This window comes from Nomia melanderi, chromosome 4 (genome assembly GCF_051020985.1).
Source record: "Nomia melanderi isolate GNS246 chromosome 4, iyNomMela1, whole genome shotgun sequence".
NCBI lineage: Eukaryota > Metazoa > Arthropoda > Insecta > Hymenoptera > Halictidae > Nomia > Nomia melanderi.
The window spans coordinates 13432317-13459180 of record NC_135002.1 but is presented as its reverse complement, the minus strand read 5'-3'; the positions used below and the strand labels follow the sequence as shown (position 1 = coordinate 13459180).

The following is a 26864-nucleotide window of genomic DNA, read 5'->3' as shown; positions in this document are numbered from 1 at the left end:
CACCTCACGCCCCCGCCGGTTTTTCAATACCGTTACAGCTTTACGCGTTGTCTTGCAAAATGATCAATGAAAGCGCCGCGCGACGCGAACCACTGTGTCTTGACATAGAAATCACGCATTCCCACTATTAGGCGGCGAAAGGAGAGAACGCCGCCGGGGACACAACGATTCTTCATATATTTTTTTTTCTTCTCCTTCTCCTTCTTCCTCTCCTTCTTCTTCTTCTTTTTCGCTGTCACAGAACAAATTAGCGGGGCCGTACTGTATTTTAATAACTTCGGCAGCACGGCGATACCGGGCCACGATTTTCTCCTCCTTTCGTAATTTTTCTGTGTCGGCGGTCTTGTTTACCGACGCGTTTGCCTTTTGTCTTAATTAAAAGTTTGTCTAATTGGGCGGCAGAGAGAAGTTTAACGATACGATAACGATCGAGCCCCGTGTTTCTGTTACGCAGTGCTCCATATTTTTCGGAGCTGTTATTGACGATGGAATTCTTGAAAGGACTTTAAATGAACGCGCGCATGTATGTACGCGTCAAGATTCTCGACTGCAACGATGACAATACTGCTCTACTTTCGATACTTTAATTGTTTTATCGTTCGTCTACGATTTCTCAAGTGGCGCAAGTGCAAATATTCGATCTTGAGCTTATTTGATGGATCGTTTTAAAACAAAGAAAGCAATTTGTGTTGCGGGCGAACGAGAAAATCGTTGTTCCGGAACGAGGTAAAGAACAGATTGGATCATAAAAGAGACAGAATTCTTTGTTCGAAATGAAAAATTCATGTTTCATCAGAGCATAATCGCTGCCATCAATTTTAGATTGAATAAAGGTCAACGTGATTATGAAAGTGACAATGATTAATAACCACGCATCTTTCTTTCCACTTTTATCTAAATTAGACTTGCAAAAAATAACCCTTTACCTTAAGCAGATAATCAAATTCGCAATTAAGAACTCACTGATCGTAAACACAAATACTATTTACTTCACGTCAATTGCATAGACGTTTTTACGAGTTCAGTAACTGCAAGTAGAAAGTCTGAACAGCGTTAACCTTTGCAGTAATTTAATTGTTGCAATGAATAGTATAACGTCTTTCTCTACCGACCACTGATTAACACAAAAACTAACTTTCCAAAAATCTAATAAAAGGATCGTAAGGCAAAGGGCTAGCAGAACATTTTCTCTCACGAAACAACTTCATTGAACTGATGTATCCGTGCACTGAGCAACGAGCAACACGGACACGCTTCAACGAACTTTCCTTTCCGAGCAAAACAGCTGTCATCACGCGGGGTACCATCGGAACCAATCGGACCAGCTAAGAAATTACGAAACTCCATGACTTCGATCTACAATAGAAAGTCAACTAGCGCTGGAGCAATGCTCGCGTCGAAGAACCAACCGCACGATTCGAAGCAATCCTAAATCCAACTACTGCCCCATAATTTACAAAGAAACCGAAACAACTCGAATAGAAAACTACATACAAATCCTCGTTCGCTTCTTTCGCAGAATCGAGAAAAAAAGACACCTGTATCCCACGCGACATACATTTTAAACAACAACGATACGTACCTGTTGGGCGGAAGCGGATCCTCCGCTAGCTACCGAGTACCGACGAGACGTAAGGTGAAGTCGAAGGGACACTTCCTGAACCGGTGGAAGTGTTTTGGGGAAACTGGTTCCGCTCGCAGATCCTTGCGATTCTCCCTTCACCTCGCATGGAAACACAATTTCCTTAAAGGTAAAACGAGTCACCGTCCGGACATGCCGGAGCTGGGTCGATCACCGATCACCGATCACCGGCCACGTAACCCCGGGGATTTTCGTGTGCACACGCTCGTAAGACGGAGATAGCCAGGGATCATTCGATCGACGGCCAAAAGAATCTTCGTAATCGGCCAGGTGAAAGCCGTTTAGGTGAGCGGCGAACGAGCGACTGGCTTAGCCGCGATCTACCAGAGGTACCAGAAGCGATCCAGGGTCCCTCCTTGCCCTCCACTCCTGGATAACTTTCACAACACAGCTAGAGAGCGAGTCTCTCTTTTTCTCTTTCCCTCTCCCCGCGATTTTTCGCCGGTGATCTCGCTCTATCCCACCGTGCCCAGTGTGTCCCTTCGACGATTTTTGATGTCAAAGCTGCGTGCCTGGCTCAAGACATGTGTAACAATGGCCGATCTATTGACCGGAATTCAGGCTCATTGCGAAACTTCGCGATACCATAAAACGGATTTCTTAAACCGCTGTCTCTCTCCTTTTTTCGCTGGGAACTCGGAGAAGGGAAGTTTGTGGTATTTAGTTGTTGCTGCACATGCATAGGTCGCTTTTGGCTACGTCGAATTCCTGTATTGTGAATGGAATTTCCTAGTTTTCTAATTTTCTCATTTGTCTTCTTTAACGATGCTTCTATTAGTTTTTTATGGTGCAATATCCTGAATTGTATATGTTATTATAATATAAATTAATATTCTAAGATTGAATGATTTTCAGTGAACGAGTATCGCATATTGGTGAACGGAATCGCTTGCTTGAAAATAATATTCGTCTGGTGGATGATCTAGGAAATATGTGAACCAAGAAATTAGAATCTTTTAGTTTTCCTGGAAAGATTACGGTTGAATAGAATTCCGTGATGCGTAAGTTTTTACGAAACTCCGAATATATTGTTACGCAGCGAGATAGAGTTTGACGTGTCTGGTATGATTCTGTTGCAATAGGTGACCTGTCCGTTCAATCGACGTGTCTATGCTTGCCTCAAACGTATCTAGTACGCAGTATTAAACGATAATACTGTTATCAAACTTATCATTGAATGTAGTGCATTACACATCGTTTACTTTGCGAAGTACATCATCCAACATTCGCTAATCAAACATAAAATTCTAATAAAATTCTTTAATCTCGAAGGTGTAAAATCTCTTTAGAAATGAACTTAAAAGAAACTTAGGAAAAATATATTTATAATTGAAAATTTCAAGATGGAAACTTTAAAAGGGAATTTAAAAGATTCCGTTGGACCATCCAGCTTCTTATACAGTTTTCATGTTGCGCTATCCTTTACATCCACGTAATTAATAGTGCGTGTAACGAAGGCGTCCGTTCAAATTGCAGTCGACCTGAACTAAACACCTTTGCCGTTTCCGTGCAGTACGTTTACGTAGAAGGTCGTACTCAAACGTTTTACGGGAGCTTGCGTATTTCCTTTCTATTTCATCAAGTATTCTAATTAAGACATTTCTTAAATAACATGCCTAGAACGTCTACGTTTTGTATACAGACTTAATCGTTTTCATGATTCCACGTCCGCTAGATTAGGTTTATAACAACATTTATATTATATATTATTTTTATAGTTAAGTTTTTTTTAGATGTAATCATGCGAAGATAACTTGATTGCTTTGATTTCTTTTAGTAGTTAAAACAAACATCTTTTAATTGTATTTAATTAATGCAGACATACTGATGTATAGATGATATATCTATAATAGATTAAATTGTTCAATATTTATTTTTAAATAATTACAACGTTGTTTTTCGCCAATTAACTTAAAATTGAATTTCTGTGCCCTCTTTCCTTTTACCGATAATAAAATTGAGATTTATAACTGTTATAATACCTAATAATATTTATATTAATAGTTACTCCGCAGGGTTACGTAAATTGTAAAATATGCAAGTAGAATTGAATGAATCCTTTTTCCAATGTTTTCTCACGAAGAACATCTTCTATAAAGCATCGATGTCTCCACAGATTTCGGGGAAGCTACTTTCAATTCAGTTATAATAGCGGATAAAATTCAATGATTATTAATATCTGGAGTTTAAAACAGTAATTATAGAAATATAACAAACTTTATGTTGTGGATCTTTTTAAATATAATAATCTCTCGAAGTTTTCCAAATCTGGTATATTTGCCTTGAGAAATAAGTTAATAGCTTCTCAAGCATATTATCTGTTACTACTGTTTCTTACTATTGAAAATTTTTCATTTTCGCCTATTGTTTCATGTAATAACTTTCCAATCATTCACTAAATTATTTATAGTTTTATATCAAAATTATAATTATTTATTTGCGTTAATTTTTTTAAATAATTTAATAAAAACATTGCAATAGAAGCACCAATAAAATTCAGTACAAGTAAAAAATTATTCAAATATTTATTATTAGTTTATTATTTAAATTATTACTTGAAAGAACAATTTAACAATTACGCGAAAATTATTTATAGTCAGACACACACTCCTCAAAAATGAAAGTTCTCCAATATGGCGTTGTTGCAGTGCCCTCCGCGCGCAATTCCAGCATCGTCACACAAGTATTCACCAACAGATGGCAGAACATTACCTAAAAGATTGTAACAGAACGAACGTTCACATGCCTGTAATCTTTTCCACTTTCCTGCGCTTGTACCCTGTAATGGATAACACTTTTATTTGCAAAATAATAATCTGCTTGACTTTGTTATTCGCATAATCTGTTTATGGCACTATTACTGTAACATTAAAAACTGTAACATTAAAAACTGTAACATTAAACCTGATTTTTCATAATCCATTAAATCATTTTTAACATTTTTTGATGAAAATTCGAAACTATTTTCAAATTCTATTATTGATAAAAATAAAAACAAATAGAACTGGGACTGATCTTGTTTGCTTTATAAACGATCCACTGTTCGTTCCTTGCAAATAGAAGTGCCAGAAAAAGATTACCAGAGAAGTCAATGATTAGGGAGCGCAAAAGAAGCGATAATTCATGTTCCAATACGTTACTATATGGTATCGATAGGATTTAACTAGTTATTCACTTTACCACAGTATAACTTTGAACAGTACCATTGAAACACCATGGCAATTTAACGTTAGTTCAAGGGCGGTTCTTCTGTAATAACCGTATCTGCGTTTTTTATTACTGGTCGGGAAGCCAGATACGAAGACTATGTTTCCATTGTTATTCCTTTATGTATTTTTACGTTAGCAAAGTATCATGTTTATTAAAAGTAAGACAGACCAAGAGGCTATCTGAAGCTCGTAAATATTCTATAATATTAGCAATTTCACTGAAATGTTGTCACTTATTAAAAAGTGCTAACTTTAATATTTTCAGTGTGATTTTAATTTCATTGTGATTTTAATTTAAATATCGTCGACTATTTTCTATTAAATTTAACTAAACACGACTTCAAACTTTCTGAATCGACTTTCATCATAATTAACGGTAATCTTAATTGAAATATTTTTAATTATAACACCTTCGAAATATTGTATTGTACAGTTACTGACGAAAATATTTTGAGAATTGATAGAGGTAAAAGAAAATTACTTGTGGGATAAAAGTGATTTTATATTAAAAAATATTAGAACATTGTAAAAGTATATAATAATGAATATAATAAAAATATAATAAAAATGAATTTCCTCCTTATCCCCATAAATTTACAAATTATATTTCATAGTCAATGAGAGACATGGCATTGTATAGTTCATTCATAAACTAATCTATGACTAACTGAACTGTGTAATCTGTTTATTGACTCCTCATTCTTAAATAACTGAAGAACGTAATATCGAGCTGATATCTATTTAAAATTCATGTATAGAACTGTAAACTATATAGGTTTTGTCCACTAGAACATGTCTTCTGCAAAAATATTTATAATTCGTTTACATTTAATTCGAACTATCTATAAAAAGTTATTTTGTATCTCTTTAAAAATTTCTGTGAGAAACATGTTTCCACTTTCCATTCACAAATACCTTTTTAACATATACTTATCGCTGCCTTATTTTAAGTCATTGGCAATATAAACGAGTTGTGATATTAGTTATATTCGAACTGTACAATTTATTGATACATTTGTTTACGCGAACATGATAGACAGAACTTATGTAGCAACAGAGTATATTTCCACACAGGAGATGAACTGTAAATCGAACAAACATGGTTCTAATAATCATTTCTCCGCATTTACAAAAAACACAAAAAGACATCATAGATCAGTATACTATAGAAAGTTTTTAAAGAACTTTATTTTCTATTTATTTCACGAGTAATGGTATTCTCATTTGAAAACGACAAATAAACCAAGACAATAAAAAATTCACCTCATCAGACTTATCCATAATTGTCGTCAATAATATCTTTAAAACACGTGTTTTAAGCGTTTTTCCTAGTCAATTTTCCTCCAGTACTTTAACGAATTTACCAGTTACTCATGAAGCACAAACAGAAACGAGAAATTTCGCAGAATGTCACGCTTTAATTGACTTAAATGATCGTTTCACGGTCAGTAGCCCATCAAATCGTTACACAAATATCAGGTGCCGGAAACAGTTCGTGCGAGTTCTTAAATCAGAATTTAAACACAGAGAACGTTTTTGTAATATTTTATAATCGTTTTTTATATTTTATATTATATATTTTATATTTCATAATTTTATTTTATTTTATAGCAACGGCATATACATAACTTGCTGCTAATACCGATTTCATTTATTGAACCAATGAAACGCTAATTGAAATCTACCTCGATTCATTACTAACAAGAAGACCGCACGAATTTGGTTCTAATAGTTCAACAACCTTACAGTTCCGTTGAATAATCTAAACACAACGTTGCCTGTCGTACGACAGCCAAAGGAAGAGACAAAGAAATGTGTGTCGAGTTCGAAAATCGTGGCCGCTTATCTGAGCATCAGCCTATTGATTTATTCACGCTCGAGACGACGGGGTTTAGGAAAGGTTTTGGTCCATCGCGAAGTGCTGTTACAATTACTTAATTTAGAAGAAGCGGGGGCGTGAAAAGTAGTCTCGGTGCACGTGTACTCGCCGCGATAAAAGACGCGATAGGCCAAAGGACGAGACGGGCCGTCGTGCCGGGTCCCACCAATGAAAGAAAAGCGGGGTACATAGTTTTCTACGCGTGATCCGTCAAGAAAAAAGAATCGATAAGTATTGTAACAGCTGACCGCTGTCTACCCGATCCAATCCATCGAATGTATCAGTAAGCGCTCGTGCTTCGACGAGCGTAACACGATAGCTGCCAAACACACAGTCGCTTAACAGCGTCGTCTCCAACAGGATCGTTATTAGTTCGAAGTACCGCTGAATAATCGTTCAAATCCATCACCGCTCGCACCCAGTGCCAAGTTCGCGATCCCATCCCCGATTCTTCGTTTGTCTTTTCCTTTCGATCCGATCTGCCGTTATTAAAACATTTTGACGGATTTCTTGCTGGCCTAAGAATCTTTACAACGCTGCGGCAAGCGGATGCTTTTTTGGAGTTTATTGAATGCGAGATGATAGATCACTGAACGATCGGGAAAAGATGGAAGAAATGAATGTGACTGCTGAAACGCGCGATACTTGCGAAAAGTTCGATGATAGCGTGGAAGGTTGCAAGAAAGGCGGTATGTCTAGTGATTGATTTAAAAATTGTTTACATTGGATACTGGCCGAATTGACCGTATTAAAATGAGTGTGTGTAAGAAATGGATTTTTGGATATATGATTTTCGGTGATGTTTGAAGTATTGTTTCCTTGCAGAAATGGAGAGCTTGCAGCTGGAAGAAAATAAGTTGCGAGAAATAATCAGCAATGAGTTCCAAGGGCATATGAAGGTACGAAATATAAATTATTCTATTTTTATCTCCTAATAATATAAATATTAACAGAAATTATAAAAAGTATAGGAGTAACTTTTTTTTATAGAATTTCATACTGAAATATGTAATTTGCTCATAAGGTATTTAAAAAAGAAATTAAAAGAGAATGTGATTTTTTATCAAATCTTTGTCGAATTTTTATTATTTAGTGTAAAAGTCATTGATACAATAATGATAGGAGTTATCATATTTTGAGATTTGCTGTCTTATGTTACAAAAATTTAATGAAATCTCCTAATTGTAAAAGAAACATGTAACGTTTAATTATTTGCATTTGAATAAATGAGAAAAAATGATTCATCTTGCAGGACATGCGACAAGAAATTTCCGAGCTCCTCGATAATCGAATGATCAATATGGTATCAGACATTTTGCAAAGAATGGAAAAAGTGACAACCAATGATTCCAAAGAGATTATTGATGCAGCAAAATATTGCAACAGAAGGTGAGCTGCTACGATTACATTCATCTGTTACCATTAATTCATTTGTACTTCACAAACTTTTAAAAATATTTTCCTTTACTAAAACATAATAAAGAATAAATTATAATTTTAATATGAATGAAAAATAACACCAATTTTCTTTTTAATTTAAAATTATTGTACGAACATAAATATTAATTAATCACAATTGCTTGTATACGATGTAAATATCAAACAACATAAAGGTGAACGTAGGTAGAATCATTCGTATCAAAAGGGAGGGAATTAAAATTTAAAAATTAGTATCACGCATGATTATTCAATTGAAAATTACTTTGAAGATTGCCCGCGTGTGTGAGCACTTAACTGCTTTGACCCGGATTGTAGAATCTACCTACAGTCCTCAATCATGTTTATATACAACAGAGTATAACGGAAATTTCTCTTCTTCTGCAAAAGCAACCGAAATACTTCTAAAATAAAGAAACTAACGTCACGCGAAACGAAAATAATCGACCGAGTACACTTGCACTTAAAGTGCTTTCAATTAGTTATATAACCCTCTGTAGATCTTGATTAATTTGTAATTACTACTCTACATAGAATACTTGTATTCTTCTCTCATTAATAAAGCAGTAATTTACAATACAATATTTATTATTCATGATAAGTTATATTTAAAATAAATATAAAAAAAGTCGCGTCATAAATAGAATTACGTTATGTGAACGGTTTCTAATGACTTAATAGTAACACGGAATCCGAGTGTACTACACCAAGTTCGGTGCACGTGTACTTGGACAACAGCCAACGCTGTTTATACGAATCTGAAGAATCACATGGAGATAACGAACTCTGGAATTTTAACTTATCTTTTACGGGTGTTTTTGTTTTTTAAATATCTTTTAAATACATATGTTTATGTAATATATTTTCAATTAATATTAATACTGTATTTTACTTGAATTTTTGAATAAACTTTGATTCAAAATCGCAATAAAATAATGGGAATAGAAAATTCGAATTAAATTACACGTTATCAGAAGACAATTATTAACTGCTAAAAAATTGTTTATTTATACAATAAAATATTTGTTGCCCTAGCAAACCAGCAAAGCAAGACACTCTACCCATGAAACAGTTCCTTCAAAGGAATTCCCTGCTAACCGACCTTTACGAAATCAAACATATTCGTGCAATGTATAATCTCATCGTAGCCACACTGATATTTCTGTTTATACACGCTGCTATCTACGATATTCGAACAACGGGATCGTAAGTACAAAATTTTCAAACCGATCTTCGCATTCAATTTGTTTATATTGAACGACATACGGGTTGTCTCAAAATAATAAATTTCAAACATTTCAAATAGAGAAACAATTGTTTTATTTCTTTATAGAATAAAATGAATGTTAACATTTAGAAATATTAACATTCAGATGTTACTTGAATGTTCAAACTTTATTTTTTTTCTGATTTTTAATTTTTGAAATTAATTAAATTTGATCTGTTACCTTTTTCAAATTGTTAATTTTGAGAATTAGATGCGAACTATACAAATTCTATAAAGTAATGTTATAAAGTAAAAATGTGTGTAGAAGTTAAATGGTCTTGCTATTTTAGACCTGATTTTGCTATCGGTACAATACGAAGAGGCTTCGGAAAGTTTCCTATGGTCCTCTATGTATGGACTCTTATGACACTTTCAACTTGTGGAGTTTACGTGGCTTTCTGTTACTGGGCCACTCGTCGTGAACAATGGTCACCGACATGTAAGGCCTTCAAAATTTAATTCCCTTCTTAATACCCCAGTACACTACGCATACATAATTCTAAATAGACTTTCTGTGTAGCATTCAAAAGGAAACTTTGGGATTATACGTGGTTAACGAGTTTCATCATTTACCAAATTCTTTTCATGGTGTTTCCCACGAAATCTGTGCTCAAAGAAGATTTACCAATTGCATCCAGTATGATTGTACTTATGGAACAGGTACATATAAAAAAACGTATTGCAGAAAATAAATAATAATTAAAAATTACAAAAATAACGTCGAAATATGTTAGAAATATATTTTCATACAATTTCATATATTTTCATATATTTTCATATATTTTCATGTATTTTCATATATTCCATTTAGACTCGAATGGTAATGAAGTCGCATGCCTTTGTAAGAACCCTGGCACCTAGATTTTTGGCATTTAAGCCTCATTCGGACATGTCACCTGTGAAGCCGCCAGGGTTTTCCAAGTTTCTTTATTTCTTCTTCGCCCCGACATTGATCTACCGAGACAGCTACCCTAGGTAAAGTACATTTTAATATACCGTCCTCCTAATACGTCTAATACATTTAATATATTTATTATAATGTGATATATTGTGCATGTTATTTAACATACTGCAAATACGAAGTTCATTTACAGGATTAAATACGTACTTAAGTATAACCACGTGTTTAATCAAATTCGCAATTAAAAATTTACACGGATATGATCAATACTTATCGGTGACAGATTAGATTTGGGTTTCGAAAGTAGACAGAACAATGATATACAAAGGATTATCAGCTTCGAGATAACATCTCCAAAACACATTAATATTCATACGAATGATTCCTAGTTGTGAAAATTGTCACGTTTCAATCGAATGTCATTAATAACATTATAAAGTACACTGATTGCAATACGATATCTACACCTGAAACTACATTATCGCTATTAATTGATATTTCGATTGTCCGCTGGTATTAATAATGTCAAAAATAATTGCTTGATAAGTATCGAAATCACTTTATCTCCATTTTATTATTTGATACAAACTAAACGCTCGAACGAATTAAAAAATCTTTCTATATTTCTTAAATTAATTTGGATTTCTCATGATTAATCATGGAATGATTATTGCAATTATGTAACGTTATATGTATTTTTCAGAGCACAGAAAATTCGATGGAATGTGGTTTTAGTAAACTTCACTGAAGTACTCGCAATCATTATTTTTGTGGCGATCTTGTACCAACGATTGTTACAACCGACTTTCGAAGACTTTGGAACTAAACCGGTAGAATGGGGAATGCTGGCATTGAATATTATTAGTTCAATAACGCCCGGAATCATAATGTTTATATGTGGTTTTTACCTTCTTCTGCATTCTTGGATGAACGCTTTCGCCGAGCTACTGCGATTCGCTGACAAGATGTTTTACAAAGTAAGTAATTCGTAAATATTTTTAGCTTGAACAGTATGTAAATTTTTCTTGCTAATTACATTAATATTGAAGCATTAACGTACATTAACATTGAAAGAATATTTGAAAGAATATAAATATATTACTTCATAATATTCTATTTCCTCTAATATTGTATTTTCATATAATCTTCATTTCATTGAAATATTTTTTCATTGTATTGCCTCCTAAACCTACTTTCTACAGTTTCACCTAATAGTTCAACAATAGTTCCAGGCATATTACTTATATAGAGAGTGAGTCACCTTCCTCGACCACCATAAAAACACCAACTATTGTCGAAAGAATTTCCAGTAACTTCTTCTAGTAATTCTCGAACAAATTGCTGTAATATAAAACCTTTAATTTCAATGAAGTCAGATCTTATAAATTAGATCAGAGAAAATCGAAATACCTTCCTCCCAGTAAAATTACCAAAATGTCTTCAATAATTACATTTAAAATCATATTAAAATTCAATTAAACAATGTATTAAATGAAAAATTAGATTAAAAACCAATTTTAAATTATTTAACCAATATTAATATTTTAACCAATATTAAATTTTCAAAAATAGTCAAGAAACTATACTAAATAATTCTTATAAAGTTAATGAAATATGTTTCTCCACGAAAAGATGTTTCAACGTTTTCCCCATTATTCTCCTGTTCCATTTTCCCTAAAAGGGAACAAGGAATTTTTCCAATGAAACCAGCGTGTAACAAAAAAGATTCAGTTTCAAGAGTCGATAGCAAACCTCGCACTATGAGGAATGACCGCGGAATTATATGACGGAAACTGCGGCATGAGTCACCGAAATAGTTACGCAGAATCATTTCCACGGGCTTTCGTCATCATTTCTTCCAATCCATTGACAGAACTTTCTCAAAGTCTAGGGGCTATTAGTTGGCCCAAGGACTTCGTGTACCGGCTTCCACGATAATGAAATCAATTAACGCCCGTAATTCTCTTTAAATTACAGGACTGGTGGAACTCAATTTGTTACAGCACGTATTATCGCACTTGGAACATAGTGGTCCACGATTGGCTCTACACGTTTATCTACAAGGATATGTACGAGATCGTCACGCGAAGAAACAAGTTGCTGTCAACGATCACAGTGTTCATGATTTCGGCTATCGTCCACGAGTACATCTTGTCCTTCACGTTCCGATTCTTTTATCCAGTGCTGATGTGTCTGTTCGGCGGCATTGGAATATTCATATTGCTGGTGCTAAGATCATCTGGAAACATTTTCCTATGGTTCTCCTTATTACTCGGTAATGGAGTAATTGCTAGCTTGTACTGCATGGAATACTTCGCGAGACTCAACTGTCCTCCGTACCGCGACGATTTCCTGGATTACCTAATTCCTAGAACCTGGACGTACATTTTGCAATAAGCACTCGGTTAGATTATGCCGGAGAGAGATGGCCCACTTTTTCAAAAAATCTGTTAGCTACCATAGTTAACATAATTAACATTATTAACTGTGTTATAGTTCTTTTAAAATTACATCATAAATATCGTTGATTCCTAACAAAAAGAATATATATTTATGAAAGTAAATACATGTAAAAAGAACAGTTATGTTGTCTTGTGTGTGAAATTCAGTATACCATTAAAAACGATTAAAAATATTGACATTTAACAATTTAAATAAGACTGGGCCATCTCACCTGGAATTACCATATCGAACGCTTAACACTTAACCTTTTGCACTCGACAATCGATTTGATTTGATATTTAATCTGATACAGCAAAGTTACAAAGTTTCATATTTAATATTGAGCTTTGTATAATGTATCAATACACGAAATACTGAAATTAAATGGCTCCGTTTCGTGATTTATGTATGATTTCTCTTTAAGTCAGTTTCGATGAATGTCGTTTATATCACATTAGAAAATGTTGAATACTTCTGGCGAGAAACTTTCGAGTGCAAAGGGTTGGACAAATAAAAAGAAACAATTGTTACGAACACATTCGATACGTGTGTTCTTTTATTGACTGTTACTTGCACCAAAATGGTAGAAATTCGAGATGAGATGAATATCTTGGAAACTGTTAGAACAAGAAGAGCTTTGCAGATTTGGTAAATTTGTGTATTTTTAATATATTAAGGAACAACAATTTTTCCAAGATATTTTCCACCCCAAACTTGAAAAGCTTTTTTTTCAATTTTTTTATCATTGAAAATCTTCGCCACTTCCTTAGTTGTAATGATCAATAAAAACCGTACGTGTCAAATATTTTTGTAAAAAGTGGTTTCGTGAGGCTAATTAAGGTTTCTCTTAAAAATGGAGAATAAATGAAGACAATATAGGATTCATAGCATTATCGAATTTATCAATAATTGTTATCGGTATGATTTTTGAAAAATAAGTCTTCTAATTTACTGAAGTTTGGACATCTCGCGAGTGATCCTTTAAGCGTTAACACATTGATTGCTATGCGAATTTTAAGCGCTTCGCATAACTACCATTTATTTCATTCGTAGTAAAATTAAATATTATAAAAAAACTATTAGTAATAATGATTATAAATTATTGAATAGCGCGGTTTTTATATTTAGCTATTATCCCATTAATTGTATTACAGACAAATTATTATGTAATCGATAAATTGATTTCTAAATAATTTGGTAGAATTGTCGTTAACTAAGAAGGCAAGCAACGTAATAAGAAATTGTAGAAAATGAGAAATGAGTTTTAGGCTACCGAAAGATTCAATCACGTGAAGACTTGAGATTAAAAATGATTATATAAATTTCGGGATTCTTAGCCGTTTCAATAAAATGATGTTTGTCGCGATCAGTATTAGGGTGTGTGATCTTGGTAACTAGAAACAAAAAAAATCCTACAATTTCCACGTCGACGTCGAACGAAACAACATATCAATTAAACGATACTCATTTTTGTAAGATAGTTAGTAAAACGAAGAATTGTAAGTGGCATAGATAAATTGATATTCGAATTAGTGAAATAAACAATTGTTAATTTCCTCTTTGTTTGATCTGTAGTTTCCCCTCGTTCCGTCCTTCTTCTATTGATTCATAGACAGACAGAATCGAAGAAACGCGGTCGACAGCATTCCAAAAGACATAGTTTTTATTATCAAGGCTTACATACTTGTCTCGAGGATTCGGCGTGTTTCCAAGACACTCGTAGTCGATAAAGATATCAATTATGTATATAGATCTTTCTTGTGTTTCTCTATACAATTCAATTACGTAAATGTACATACACGCGCTAATACGGTTATACATTTATACAAAATTATTCTCATTTCATAAATTTTCATTTCTCGCAATGTGTCATAGAGGAATAACATATTCTGTGCACTGTATAAAATCGTTTCCTTTTTATCTCTCATCAACCATTTTCTCGCGTTGCCGTTTTCGCGCTCCGACATTTAGAATCAGTTAGCTTTTACGATTGATTCCCCCCGGAATGGGGAAAGGTAAGAACGTTCCAACACTTGAACGGTAAAAATTGTGTACAAAGCAAAACCGACCGTAGAATTGACAAATCGAAATCATGTTTTCGAACAAAAGAAATGCAGGCATTTTATAGAGCACACAGAGCAAGGTTTAATACTTCACCCGGAGAATTGTATACTATGTGGTAGGTAATTAGCTTTCCTCGCGTGACAAAAAACAGGAAGCCATGATAATGAAGGATTCAAACTTTTAACACTAATATAACATCGTTCTCTTTTTTTTTTATAATTTTCTTTTTACATTCGACACGCAGTCTGGCAGATTTCGTACTGACGACTCGATTCGCTGAGAAAGTTTTCGAACGTCCTTACGTGTACCCGATTTAAACGAAGAAGAAGTAGTAGAAGAAGAAGAAGAAATTCCTTGCACACGGAATAAATAATTAAAAATAGAATCGATTATCCTCCCATACATTTCACTTCTCGTCGATCGAGATCGCAACGATCCTTCATCGCGTCGTCGTTTCTGTTTCGTTACAGCACTGTTCACCAGCGTAAACACGTTTCCCCGGCCTATGTACACGTTTCGTGGGCATTGAAAAAATAAACGATATATTTTTTTTCATTCCACCGAGAGCACCGGACAACTTCCCTCCAGAAACATCGTTTTACATTTTATTACAGGCGTCCGCGACTCCCCGTCGAGACAAAGGTGTATTGTCTACTATGCGGCGCTCCCGCTTGAAAAATACAATTTCACCGTAGAATATACAGTTACACGTGGAAACTAAGCATACGTCGTGCGTCGATGGCAATCGTTCAATTCTGTTTCTAACATTATGAATAGGCACAGACATATAACTCGGCCATCTTCTTTACATAACCTCCGCCATCCCTGAACCGAACTCAGGCGCCGAATACACACCACCGACTTCGCTAAACATCGTTCAACCTTTCAATCGAAACATTTCTCGCCTAATTTGTACAAAGACAACGCATTCGCTTTCACAAGATCGAAATTTCAATCCTTTGTCTCACATCCGGAAGATACTTACTCAAATTTCAACTCGTGTCGAAAAGAAGACGAACACGTAATTATACAAAAAAGACTTCGAATTACATTGTTAGACGTGCCAATGAGCAATTCGATATTTTGTTCTATTTTAGTATCTTTTTTTTAGAATATTGCAGAATACTATATTGTATGTATCTTCTGTTATGAATATTTTCGTTTTTGCCATTGTGCTCTAGCAGTCTACGTCATTCGTTAGTATAAACTACTTAGTGGTAGAACCATGAGAGAATGATGACTGGGTTATCCCAATGATAACGTTGACTAACACTTATATACAGTGTTCAGTGTGAGTCATGAATAGCCCAGTCGTCAACTTTTAGGGTCCACCATGAGGTAGAGATAAACTCTTTTGTTATCTCATAATGGATAAAGTAGATTATTCATCGGTACACGTAATGAAAAGAAAAGAGGATTTTATATTTGCTTCCTTGTTGCTTAATCCCGGGGAATTAAGCGCCATCGATCAAAGGATTAAAGCTTCGTCTTTGAAAATACGTGTCGTATTTACTTGTCGCGTAATATCCACTACCGCCACGTTCCTCCCCTGTTTCTTCATTTTTTAGTTAAACCGTTGCACAGTTTAACCCCGAGAGAAATATCATCAGCGTCAAATAAAAACAATCTCCCGTTTCCATAAGCTCAGTGTTTTCGTTGCGACGTGTTCTCCTGCCAAAGTTTCAAATTATCCTGAAATTTCTGTTTCAACGCAATCACTCAATGAACACAAGTGTCACGGTGTTCGGTTATTTTAACCCGTTGCCTCTCGATCGCGAATGTATTCAGATTTTCATCTTTAACGGCAGTAATAATATGAATAACGATTAATGGAACTTGAAAGTAAACAAAAGAACATGGCATTTGTTCAGATTTTCAGTTGTTCAAGGAGAACAGAGGAATAATCATTTTTTACACAATTTCATTATTTAAAGTGCCAGGTGTTAAAAATTCAGCATGTCTTTAATGATAAAAGGTAGACCTTGTAGATAATGATAAAATTGTCAGATTAATTCAGAATTAAAATGTGATTTGGTAAGACCATTTTTAATTTGGTTAAACTGCTCACATGCATTTTTACTGCAGAAATTAACGAACTAAGAAACTACGAATTTCTCAAACTCGTTTATAAAAATATCTTTTGCACGTTCCATTAATCATTGTGTTTGTACTTTTAACCTGTTTGTACAGTTCAACGAGAAATAAAGTTCCTTAAATTTTTATCTTAAATGATCCTTAAGTAGTCGATTCAAAAGGAAAGTGAAACTAACCTTTTTTGTAATTGTTGTATAGAGTTTGATAGTATAATCTTGACGATTGCGAAGACATCAATATTTTTACATAAATAGTATTCGATTTATATATTGTTAAATTGGTATATGTAGAAATAGCGTTTCATTGAAGTTTCATTAGGTATATAAATGACTAATTCGCTTTTTTCCAATTTGGACATTTACTTCCATCAAAATCATGTGAAAGTATCTCAAGAATTACTCATAAATACAGCTAATATTTATCAACACTGTTAGATATTATACAAGAGAGAACAAATTAATCTCTTAAACGATGCATTTCCAATTAAAATATAACTTTAATGCAGTAAGAAAATTAATAAAAACAATGATTCGATGTGAAATCGAAAATTGTTATCAATATCGACAATGCTTCGTTACAAAAAATTATAATTCCTTTAAACATTTGTGTTACTTTTTGTTAAATGAATTCCATGATCAATACGCAAAAAAAACAATGTTCCGTATACAACGATGTGTGTAGCGTATGTACAGTGCAATAGAAACTGGGTACAAGTGTAATTAGACATCTCACTATTCTAAACATTTCTCATCGCGTCCTTTTTTTAAATTGCAGCCGATCGTTAAACAAGATCGAATTTATTAATAAATATTTTTCATGCGTCGCAAGTAGTTACTGTAATCGTGGTAGACACAGCCATTAGACAAGATCATAAGGCAACGGGTTAATCGGTAATACAAACACTAGAATCCCACGCTTAATCGTACCAAATCTTCGCCTTTTTACAAAGTATTTTATTTGCGAATCGAGCGAGTATTATGTGCAATGTAACGAAGTAATCACTCAAGATCATCGGTTCACTCGATCGATTACGTAAAACGTAGAACGTTAACGTACATACAAGCTTCGCGATGTCGGAATACAATAGTATGCACCCCGTAACTTCGCGAAATTTGGAGGTGCAGGAAAACGTTAAGGAGCAGTGGAGGCCGCTTTGTCATCACTCACATTAACAAACATTTATTTTTTATTTCTCTTTTCCAAAAACCTGTCGACTTGCACCACGAAACATTGGCAATCAAAATGAGACGTTAAGGGGGTCGTCAAAGCGCGAAGTTACGGAGGGAACATCGTGCTAATTTTTTTTATTGTACATAGATACAACGTCCAAAACTATCATAGGAAAGTAGACGACGAAAATAAATGTAAAAATAAACGGTTAAAGATAAAGGACTCGATAAACGGTTACTCATTTCTCTTTTTTCAGACTTTCTCGTGAAAAATTCTTCATATACACAGTACATCGAACGCAGTCTATTTAAGACAACAAACGAAAAATCGAGAATATTATTCGTGACTGGACTGCGAATATTTATACAAAGACATTTTTATAAACTGACTGTAGGAGTTAAAGAATGTATTTATGTTAATAGAAAGATTTCGTTGGATTTATACAAAATAATATGAAAACGTGATTAAACTTTATCGCTTTTTGTTTGAATTTTGTTTCTCAGAGATGAAATACGTAACAACTATGTAAAATTCGCACTCTACAATAACTTGTACCATCGTTAAATTATATTCGTGATATTAATTTGAATGAACTTTAATTGCTGAATATTTTGTTCTGGAAAGTTTTATCTCTTTTTGATCGACGATTATTTCGTTAATATGAAATAAACTAATTAAGAAATACCTTATATATAAATATCGCACATTCGTTTCACGATGTCTTTATAAATATTGTAAATTTCTTTCTTCATTTTGACCATTTTACTATTTTCTTTTATAGTGCTCCCTCACCCCCACCCCCTCTTGTCCTTAAAAATCTATAAACAAATGTTTTATTGCTAACCTCGAGTCCTTGTTTCGCGGCGAACGAACAAATATATAATAATAAATCGCTTTGATACACTGTAGCGCTTAAAAATATTATGTATCATTTTTTTCTACGCACGGGAAGATTGAACTTACTCAGTATTCGCACATGAGGACGCAAATAACATCTACTATTCGGTAGGACATCTCAGGAAAAATTGCGAAGTCTTAACAATGTACAGGGCGTCCTATCGAAGTTTATTGATTTACTAATTCTCGGTAATAAGAATAAAATTGCTTGTTTTAATTGAAACACGTATCTCAAGAGTATAATTAAATATATTTTCGTTATTATTTTATCAAATGAATTCATTCGTTTCTCGTGTTAAAACAAATTATTTTGAACACTAATTCGTTTTTACATGAAACAGACCATTTTCATCATTTCTTGAATAGGACATTCTAGAAATCAGCTACACGATTATGTTCTATTGTCTTAACATTACAAAAAGAGACGACTTATGCGTGAATTCAATAGTTCAACGTGATATAGAAAAATGTCTTTTATTTCAGATGATTTCTATCCGTGTTATTATTTGGATTAGTAAAATTATTTTGTGCAAAATACACATTAAAATGTAAAACAATTTTTTCAATAAAAGTATAGAATGTGCAGTACAAATAGTTAGTAACTCAGAATAAATTAAGGGCTAAAATTCATACAGACGTATAAACATATAAACGTGTATCAATTACGAAATGCTTTGTCAGGTTCATCAATTTTTACATTCTAACGTTCTCATCCTATTATTTGAAGTTCCATCTCCATCACGCCATAGAGACATACGGTATATTAAACAATAATTAAGTTGTCATGGCGTTCCTTTTGTGAACATTAATCCAATAAAAGACATTAGGATAGCCTCTTCCTAGTTGTTCCTGTACAAAGAACATTGAAATGCACAATATATACAGCGTCAATCATGCAAAACAGAATCCTCGAATATCTCTGTCAAAGTTCAAAATCCATGACGTCACATAAAAAGTGATTTTCATTTGACGTTTGATTTCTGAAAAATCTATTTGACCCTATTTATCGCCTCCAACAGTACAACTTCCGTCTCATACGTTTTCTTGCATTCCTACCTTCGACAGAGGTATTTAGATTCTCCTATATAATTTGCTAATAAAAAGTATAGAAACAAATGTCACCAAAATTCGCGCAACTTCCCAAGAATCATTCGACTAATTTTGATCAGTGTTTCACAAACAATCAGCCCCGAATCCCTGGTACCGAAGACGTGGAAATTAATCAAAGTTTGAGAAACACTGATTCGCGCGGAAAGGCAGCATTACTTCGTGCAGGACGCCATTGTGGGCCCGTGCAACGTGGCTCGTGGATAAAATTAAATCTAGAGTTTCAGTAACCTTCATTTGCCCATTCCCACCAACGCCTCATCCATGAGCTCGTCATCAGTGATGCACGGAGACGCGGAGTGAGGCGATGGCGGGATAACTCTCGGCGAAGGCGCGGGACTTTTCACGATGTGCACACTCACGGAAGGACTCGCAGGGAAGGCGGGGGGAGGCGGTGGTGGCGTGTTTCTACGCACCGAGGCGGCCTGCGTCATCGCCCTCTCGGGAATGCTCGTGAAGTTCAAACTCTTCGCCACGTCCTTTGGAGTGGAAAAGTCCAGCAGCATCTCGGCAGCCTCTTGAGACGTCGTTGACGGTATATCGGTGCCGGACGTTTTCATTGTGTTCGACGTGCTCTCTGAAGACGCGGTGGCTCCTAACGAAGAGGAACCCGACGATCCTCCGGAAGACGTTACCTGCTGTTGCTGCGGTTGCTGCTGCGACTGGGATTGCTGCTGCGGCGGCTGCTGCTGTTGTTGTGCTGGTTGAGCCGGTTGCTGCGGTTGCTGTTGCTTCTTTTCGTCCGACTTGTACTTCGTCATGTTCGCGTCCACCGGTTTAATACTCAAGTTCAAGCTCTCCGAGTTCCCGTTGCCGGAGCTTGGCACGCTTGTACCGTTCCCGCTGGGTATAGTGCCTGTCGCCATCATGGTAGAGTAGACCGGTTTACTGGTAGACTGAGTGTCTGTACCCTTAGGTAGAACGGCCATTACTGATCCACTACCAGCGGCATCGTCTTTGCCGCCGGTCGTGGAGTTCAGAGTGCTACTCAGAAACTGCGTACTGCTTCTACTCATTGATGGCTCTTTGCACGAATCGCGGGACTCGTTCTCCGTCGACTGCATCGACAGATTCGTGGGAATGTCCATGTCGTGCGAACTGTTGCTCGTCAAAGGTGGCAGTAAGAGATTACTGGTACTATCAGTACCGAGATTTATAGACATTACCGAGGCTGTGCTTGTCATGGAAAGATTGTCAGGCTTCGTTTGTACATGATCGCGTCTACCCTGATTCGATTGATCGTCCGACACCGTTTTCGCGGTCGTCGATGACGTGTTCGATATCGTTTGCATTTTTCCAGGCTCCATGGTCTGTTTCGTCGCTATATTGTCCAAAGTCTTCCCTGCATCAGGCAGCATGGAAAGTTTCTCGGACTTCTTATCACTAGATTCCGCGTTAGCTCGAGCAGATAATTTAGGTATTTGGAATTTAGTATCCAACTGCTTCATGAGCCCTTCGACGACCAACGGTGGTGGCATATTAGGTAAACTTGATAAGTTCGACATAGTGGCATGAGCGGCCAAAAGCTTAAATGCTCTTTCACTCTCGCTTTCCTCGCGTAGACCGGAAGGACTCGATTTTCTAGTGTCTCCGATACCTTTCGAAGGAAATAAACTTTTGTCGCCGGACTTCGATAACCGAGATTTGTCGCGATTCCGACTGAGATCAGTCACACCTGAACTAGTTGTTTTGGGACAGCTCGATGAAGATTTAGAGGACATAACGCTTTTCGAGAGTAGTCCACTACTACCGCTACCACCGACGTTCATTCCTCCAGCGCCATTACCGCTACTAGAATTCGGTCCTGATATAGATTTCAAACCCGATAATATTTTCTGACCTAACAGTGTTGCTTTGCTACCGCCACCGCTACCAGAACCGGAAGACGATGAGCCAGACAACTTTGGAGACGTCTGAGACGGAGGTTTTTTCGATGCTGGGCCAGAACTAAGCCCAGGTTTTAACCCGGTGTGCGTTTTCGGTGAACCGTTACCCGACATCGAGGTGGACGAAGTAGATGAACTCGAAGACGCACCAGTTGCAACGGACGCGGAGGACGAAGACAGTTTAAGGTTCGTTCCGGACTTCGAGTCCTTTGTGCGAGTCTTGTTAATCGTTATTTTCATCCCGTCGGAGCTATGTTTTACCATATACTCAGCAGGATTCTTCGACTCCATGGAAGAATTTTTGCTGACGCACTTCCCCTCGGCAGCCTTGGTCGAGGAGCTACCAACGTTTCTCTCCTTTTGACCACTCGAATTTCCGCTCCCGGTCGTAGACTTCGTTCCGCCGTTGCCGCTATCATCCGTGCAGTGTTGAGCATTCTTCAATTTATCGATGACGGCACTCAACGAACCCTTTCTGTTTCTCGCCTGTTGCTGGGCGATAGCAGACTTCCCAAGCTCCGAACTGCCGGAAGGAGGCGTGCTACCGCCACTGTTTGGCAAGGTGGACTGCGTTTCCCCGCTAGGAATTAATTCCAGTTGTTTTAACTTACCGCTAGAGGATTTTGTCTTTGGACTCTGATGACCGCTCGATCCACCGAAGGCTAACGATGATGTCTTTCTCTCCTTGTCGCGGTTGGAGTCTTTGCTCGAGGACGAAGAGGAAGACTTTATCTTGGATTGTCCGGAATCGGTGGTTTTACTAGAAGGAGAATTTGCCGCTGATTTCAGCGCAGACATGCTCGGTTTACCGGTGCTGGCTGAGCTACCGTGCTTCGGCGACGACGTTCCATGTTTTGGGCTCACACTCGCAGGCACCGGCGTATGCTTGGGACTACTGCTATAGACCGGAGAGTGCTTTGGGCTTTGCACTGGCTTGTTTGTTGACTGTTTCAATGTAGGACTGGACTTACCTACAAGAGCGAGTGGGCTGGTATGCGTCGGAGACGGACTAAATTTTCTTAGTGTCGACGCTGGCGAAGACGGCCGCGAGCCCAAGTTTGGTGGTGATTCAGTCGGTTTGATGCTAACCGATACCGGTTTCGACAAAGGATCCTGCTTCGACGATATCTTATCCGGCGGTGGTCCCATAGGACTGTCTTCTCTTTTACGCTTACGTCGTTTCTCCAATTTTCCTTTATCCTCCGTCGACTTTCCCTTTGAGCTCTTTCTCTCTCTACGCTCGTCCGTCAAATTCTTAGATTGCGTGGGGCCAGCTATTGGGGTTATAGTAATAGAACTCGGTAAAGTAGTCTGAGGCGACGATGCGATGGGTATTATTTCAATACCTGGTCTCCTTTCCAAACCCATCCCCGTAAGTACAGAGTTATAGTTCGCAGTTTGACCGAAATTACTGCTTGATATTGGCGTTATACTTACTGATGGCGGCACTAAACTTTTGTTATCCTCGAATATAATCGGGCTCTTTTTCTCTTCTCTTTTCCTTGATTTGCGATCTCTTTTAATTAATTCTTCCACGTCTTGCAAGTCGTGAACCTCCGTTATCTCACTCTCGTTGTCGAAATCGTAATCGGAGCTTTTATCTGTTCCCAAAATGTCCGTCGGGTCCAGGTTAGAAAAATCCAAGCCGCTGGTTAAACTCGTTGCCGATGTCGGCGTGGACGTTCTTGTTTCATTCAAATTCTCCCTGCCACCAGTGGGAGTACCCAAAGGCGTCGAATCCGAACTGGAGCTCTCCAATAAGATTTCTGCGGTCTCGTCTCCTTTTCTCTTAGGACTACGCCAAATGCCGTCCGCGGTTTTTCTTTTGCGCGTCTTTTTCGTACGTTCATTTATAGGATTGGCTAAAGGGTTTTTTGCCTGTCCAAGTAACGCTCCCAATTGCAGGGGATTTAGCATTGCAGTAGTTGTGGTATCGGATTGGCCGGAATATGACGGAAAACCGATACTATTCTCCGTTCCGGCATCTAAAAAAGGCTGCTGCTGTTGTTGTTGTTGCTGCTGCGGCTGCTGTTGCTGTTGTTGCGACGACTGTTGTCTTCCCATTGTTCCATTTCCATTATTCAAACCAGGCTCTTGTTTGATTTTTGCCTCGCCGTTAGTGAAGTCTGGCATTCCAGAACCATTTTGGTTGTTTTGATCTTTTCCGGAGCCAAGGTTCACATTGTAATTCCCGTTTCCGCTATTCATATTATTCATTGTGCTCAAAGCATCACGGCTTTCCCACGATTTCATGAGAATTCTCATTGTCAAAGGAATACTTAAACACTTCTGCAGAACTTTTCCAGTCAAATCTGACGTTCGCTCCGTGTTTGTAATGCTGATGCCATACAATTTGCACTTCAACGCGGAGATATCCGTCAAATCCAATTCAGCCGTCGCCATTGTCTCTTCGAAAGGATGCTCCAAACTTACCGATATGTGTTGCCATGATAGAGCACTCACTTCAAATATAGTCGCGTGTTCTGGATCTTGACGAGCCATAGATCTAACGCAGCTAGCGATTAACGTATTAAATAGTGCTTGCTGCCGCAAATACACTAAGATCTGTGGAACGTGTGCCGGATGCGTAAAAGAAATACTGCAGACTAACACACCTTCCATATTTTTGTTCTCCGTCATGAAATAGCAATGTTGCTGATCCGGTAATGTCTACAACAAAACACATATACAAGATAGTAAGCAATCTTGATATTCGAGAAGTATTTAAAATAATTTACATACAACATAGAGTCCCCTGTTATTCCGACAATCCAGTTGGCCATCGCTGGCATGTTGAACAATCAAACTAAGTAACGGATGCGGAGCTGATACATCTCCACATTCAAGTTCTGTAACCTTTTGTATCCTACGTAACAGTTCCATACACATTGGCATCTTCTTAACAAGCTTCAATACGAAGCAAGCAGGTAATACAGATGAATTTGTACCAGTTAATGGAGCATAGGATGGAGTACTAAAAATAATTTCTAATCAGATAGGTGAAAATTATACTAGACTGAATTAAATGACTTTCAAACTTTTAACAGTTCACGAACCTTTTTCCTGTAGGACTTCTATTTACAGTTATGATACTAGATGTAGGCAACTTGTGAGCAGTGGAACCTTCCATACAAACTGTAACGGAATGACCAATCTTCCGTTTAATAACTACTTCTGAATTTAGTGAATCACAGGTACGATTCTCCTGGTCTATTAAATCATAAGGAGAAACAAAGTATGTAAGTTTCATGGCATGACCCCCTCTTCTTCGTTCAAGGATTCCTAAAGGAAAATATATTTTGTAAATTTGATAACTTTATTTAATTCTTCTTTATAAGATATTAGCAATATTAAGTTTTAGAACTAACCAACTGGGCTTTTATGAACAAGATTAAAGGGTTCTTTGATAAATGTCTGCAATTGAGCTAAAATACCCAAGTCAGCCTCCAGTGACTGTAAAGCACTGAATGCTTTACATTTCACTTTTTTATCTGCATTCAGTTGATATATTGATGCTAAACCTTCTAATTGTACTGTAAAATCAAGGAAGTCTCCTCGTGACAAACAAGACACCAACACATCACAGCTCTGTAAATATATCATTAAGACACGTTAACTATCATTAATATGAATTGAAATGTTTTCAAATAGTTTCTTTTATACCTGCTGTTCATTTTTTCCTTCATGATGAATTTTTACATCTTTAACTACACCTGTTGGTTCCAAGAGAACTTCCAAAAAGAACATATCTGAAGATATAAACAACTCAGTCCCTGGTGGACCAGACATCATAAATTTTAAGCTATAACCCAAAAGATCACAAATGTTACTTAAGTTATTTGATTTTTTTTCTTAATAACACATTTGAATAATTAATATTTACCCTAATTGTCTGGTTAAACTCTCCAAACGTTCTACCATGGACTGTAAGGAGGTCACTTTTATGGAATGTTGCAAAGTATCCAAACATTTTTGTAACTGTGCTTTTTCAGCACTATCTATGGCAAATCTTTTATCCTATTATTGTAATAAATGCAACTGATTAAATTTTTGAATTTTATAGTTTTAAAATGATTTATACAACATGTTACATATGATTTACCAGCATAGCCATACGCAGATTTTTGGCAGTTTCCACCAAAGACTTGAATGTGGAAGCCTTAGAGCGTAATTTTTCCATAAGCAATTCCATCTGCCACTCTTTCCCCTTATCCACTCCTGAAGTACTAGGGGCAGTAGGCTGCCCACCTATATAAAAATATTTATACAAACATTTGTGAAATGCTAAACATAGCTAAATAGATAAACTTATGTTCAATAAATAATTCGAGCAATTCTTCGTAAATATAATTATTTAATTATGAATACAGTTAATCTTGATTTATGTATATACACAGAACATAAACATGCATCAGATCAAAATTTGATTTATCTTTCGTAATAAACAAAATTACTGCGAATAATATAATAACGATCTTATTCGTTTAAGAAAAGCTTGTATAGTTAGCGTGGTTTGTATTAAATAAATTCTAATTTTCACACTCACTAAGGGGCTTTTGTCCGTTCGCAACATCCATGTATTCTGTGTTGGATCACACGGATGTCGAAATATACGCGTATATCAATATACGTATGTTTTCGTAATATCACAACATTATTATATACTACATTGTGACAGGAGCTGTTATTTTCACCTAACCCACGTTTGATCGCTTAACTGCTCCTAACCTTCACGCACAAATACAGCAACTATACTTAAAAGCCATACGTTTCTACATATAGGCGTTATCGTCCATGGCATGAGTTAGGAGGGGGTATTCTGTAACGTGTTATTAAAATATGCTTTTTCATCCTCTCCTACCCAGGCTA

At 36.3% G+C, this 26864-nt stretch overlaps 3 protein-coding genes across 4 annotated transcripts in view; 1 reads left to right on the top strand and 2 right to left on the bottom strand.

Moving 5' to 3' along the window:
* Window positions 1-1993, bottom strand: part of kkv (hyaluronan synthase-like protein kkv) — a 34834-nt gene extending 32841 nt beyond the window's left edge. The window contains exon 1 of the mRNA XM_031973410.2: window positions 1583-1993. The gene's annotated coding sequence lies outside the window, so the exon portion shown is untranslated. The remainder of the gene's footprint in view (window positions 1-1582) is intronic.
* Window positions 1994-6650: 4657 nt separating this feature from the next.
* LOC116425360 (sterol O-acyltransferase 1) lies at window positions 6651-14332 on the top strand. Its single transcript, XM_076366432.1, has 9 exons — window positions 6651-7419; window positions 7556-7629; window positions 7983-8119; window positions 9203-9373; window positions 9725-9873; window positions 9955-10094; window positions 10246-10409; window positions 11039-11312; window positions 12313-14332. Exons 1-9 carry the CDS (start codon window positions 7302-7304, stop codon window positions 12730-12732), a joined length of 1647 nt encoding a protein of 548 aa, XP_076222547.1. The 5' UTR covers window positions 6651-7301; the 3' UTR covers window positions 12733-14332.
* Window positions 14333-14422: 90 nt separating this feature from the next.
* MED1 (Mediator complex subunit 1) lies at window positions 14423-26801 on the bottom strand. 2 transcript variants are annotated; one of them, XM_031972960.2, is made up of 8 exons: window positions 26542-26801; window positions 26098-26243; window positions 25879-26012; window positions 25659-25797; window positions 25364-25583; window positions 25052-25277; window positions 24738-24969; window positions 14423-24665 (listed from the first exon to the last, which is right to left on the bottom strand). In XM_031972960.2, the coding sequence occupies exons 1-8, from the start codon at window positions 26570-26572 to the stop codon at window positions 20343-20345; spliced, it is 5451 nt and encodes a 1816-aa protein (XP_031828820.1). In that variant the 5' UTR covers window positions 26573-26801; the 3' UTR covers window positions 14423-20342. The 2 variants fall into 2 exon arrangements, with proteins under 2 accessions (XP_031828820.1, XP_031828822.1); XM_031972962.2 differs by lacking the exons at window positions 25364-25583; window positions 25659-25797; window positions 25879-26012; window positions 26098-26243; window positions 26542-26801 and having other exon boundaries at window positions 24738-24982; window positions 25052-25163.
* Window positions 26802-26864: the final 63 nt, after the last annotated feature.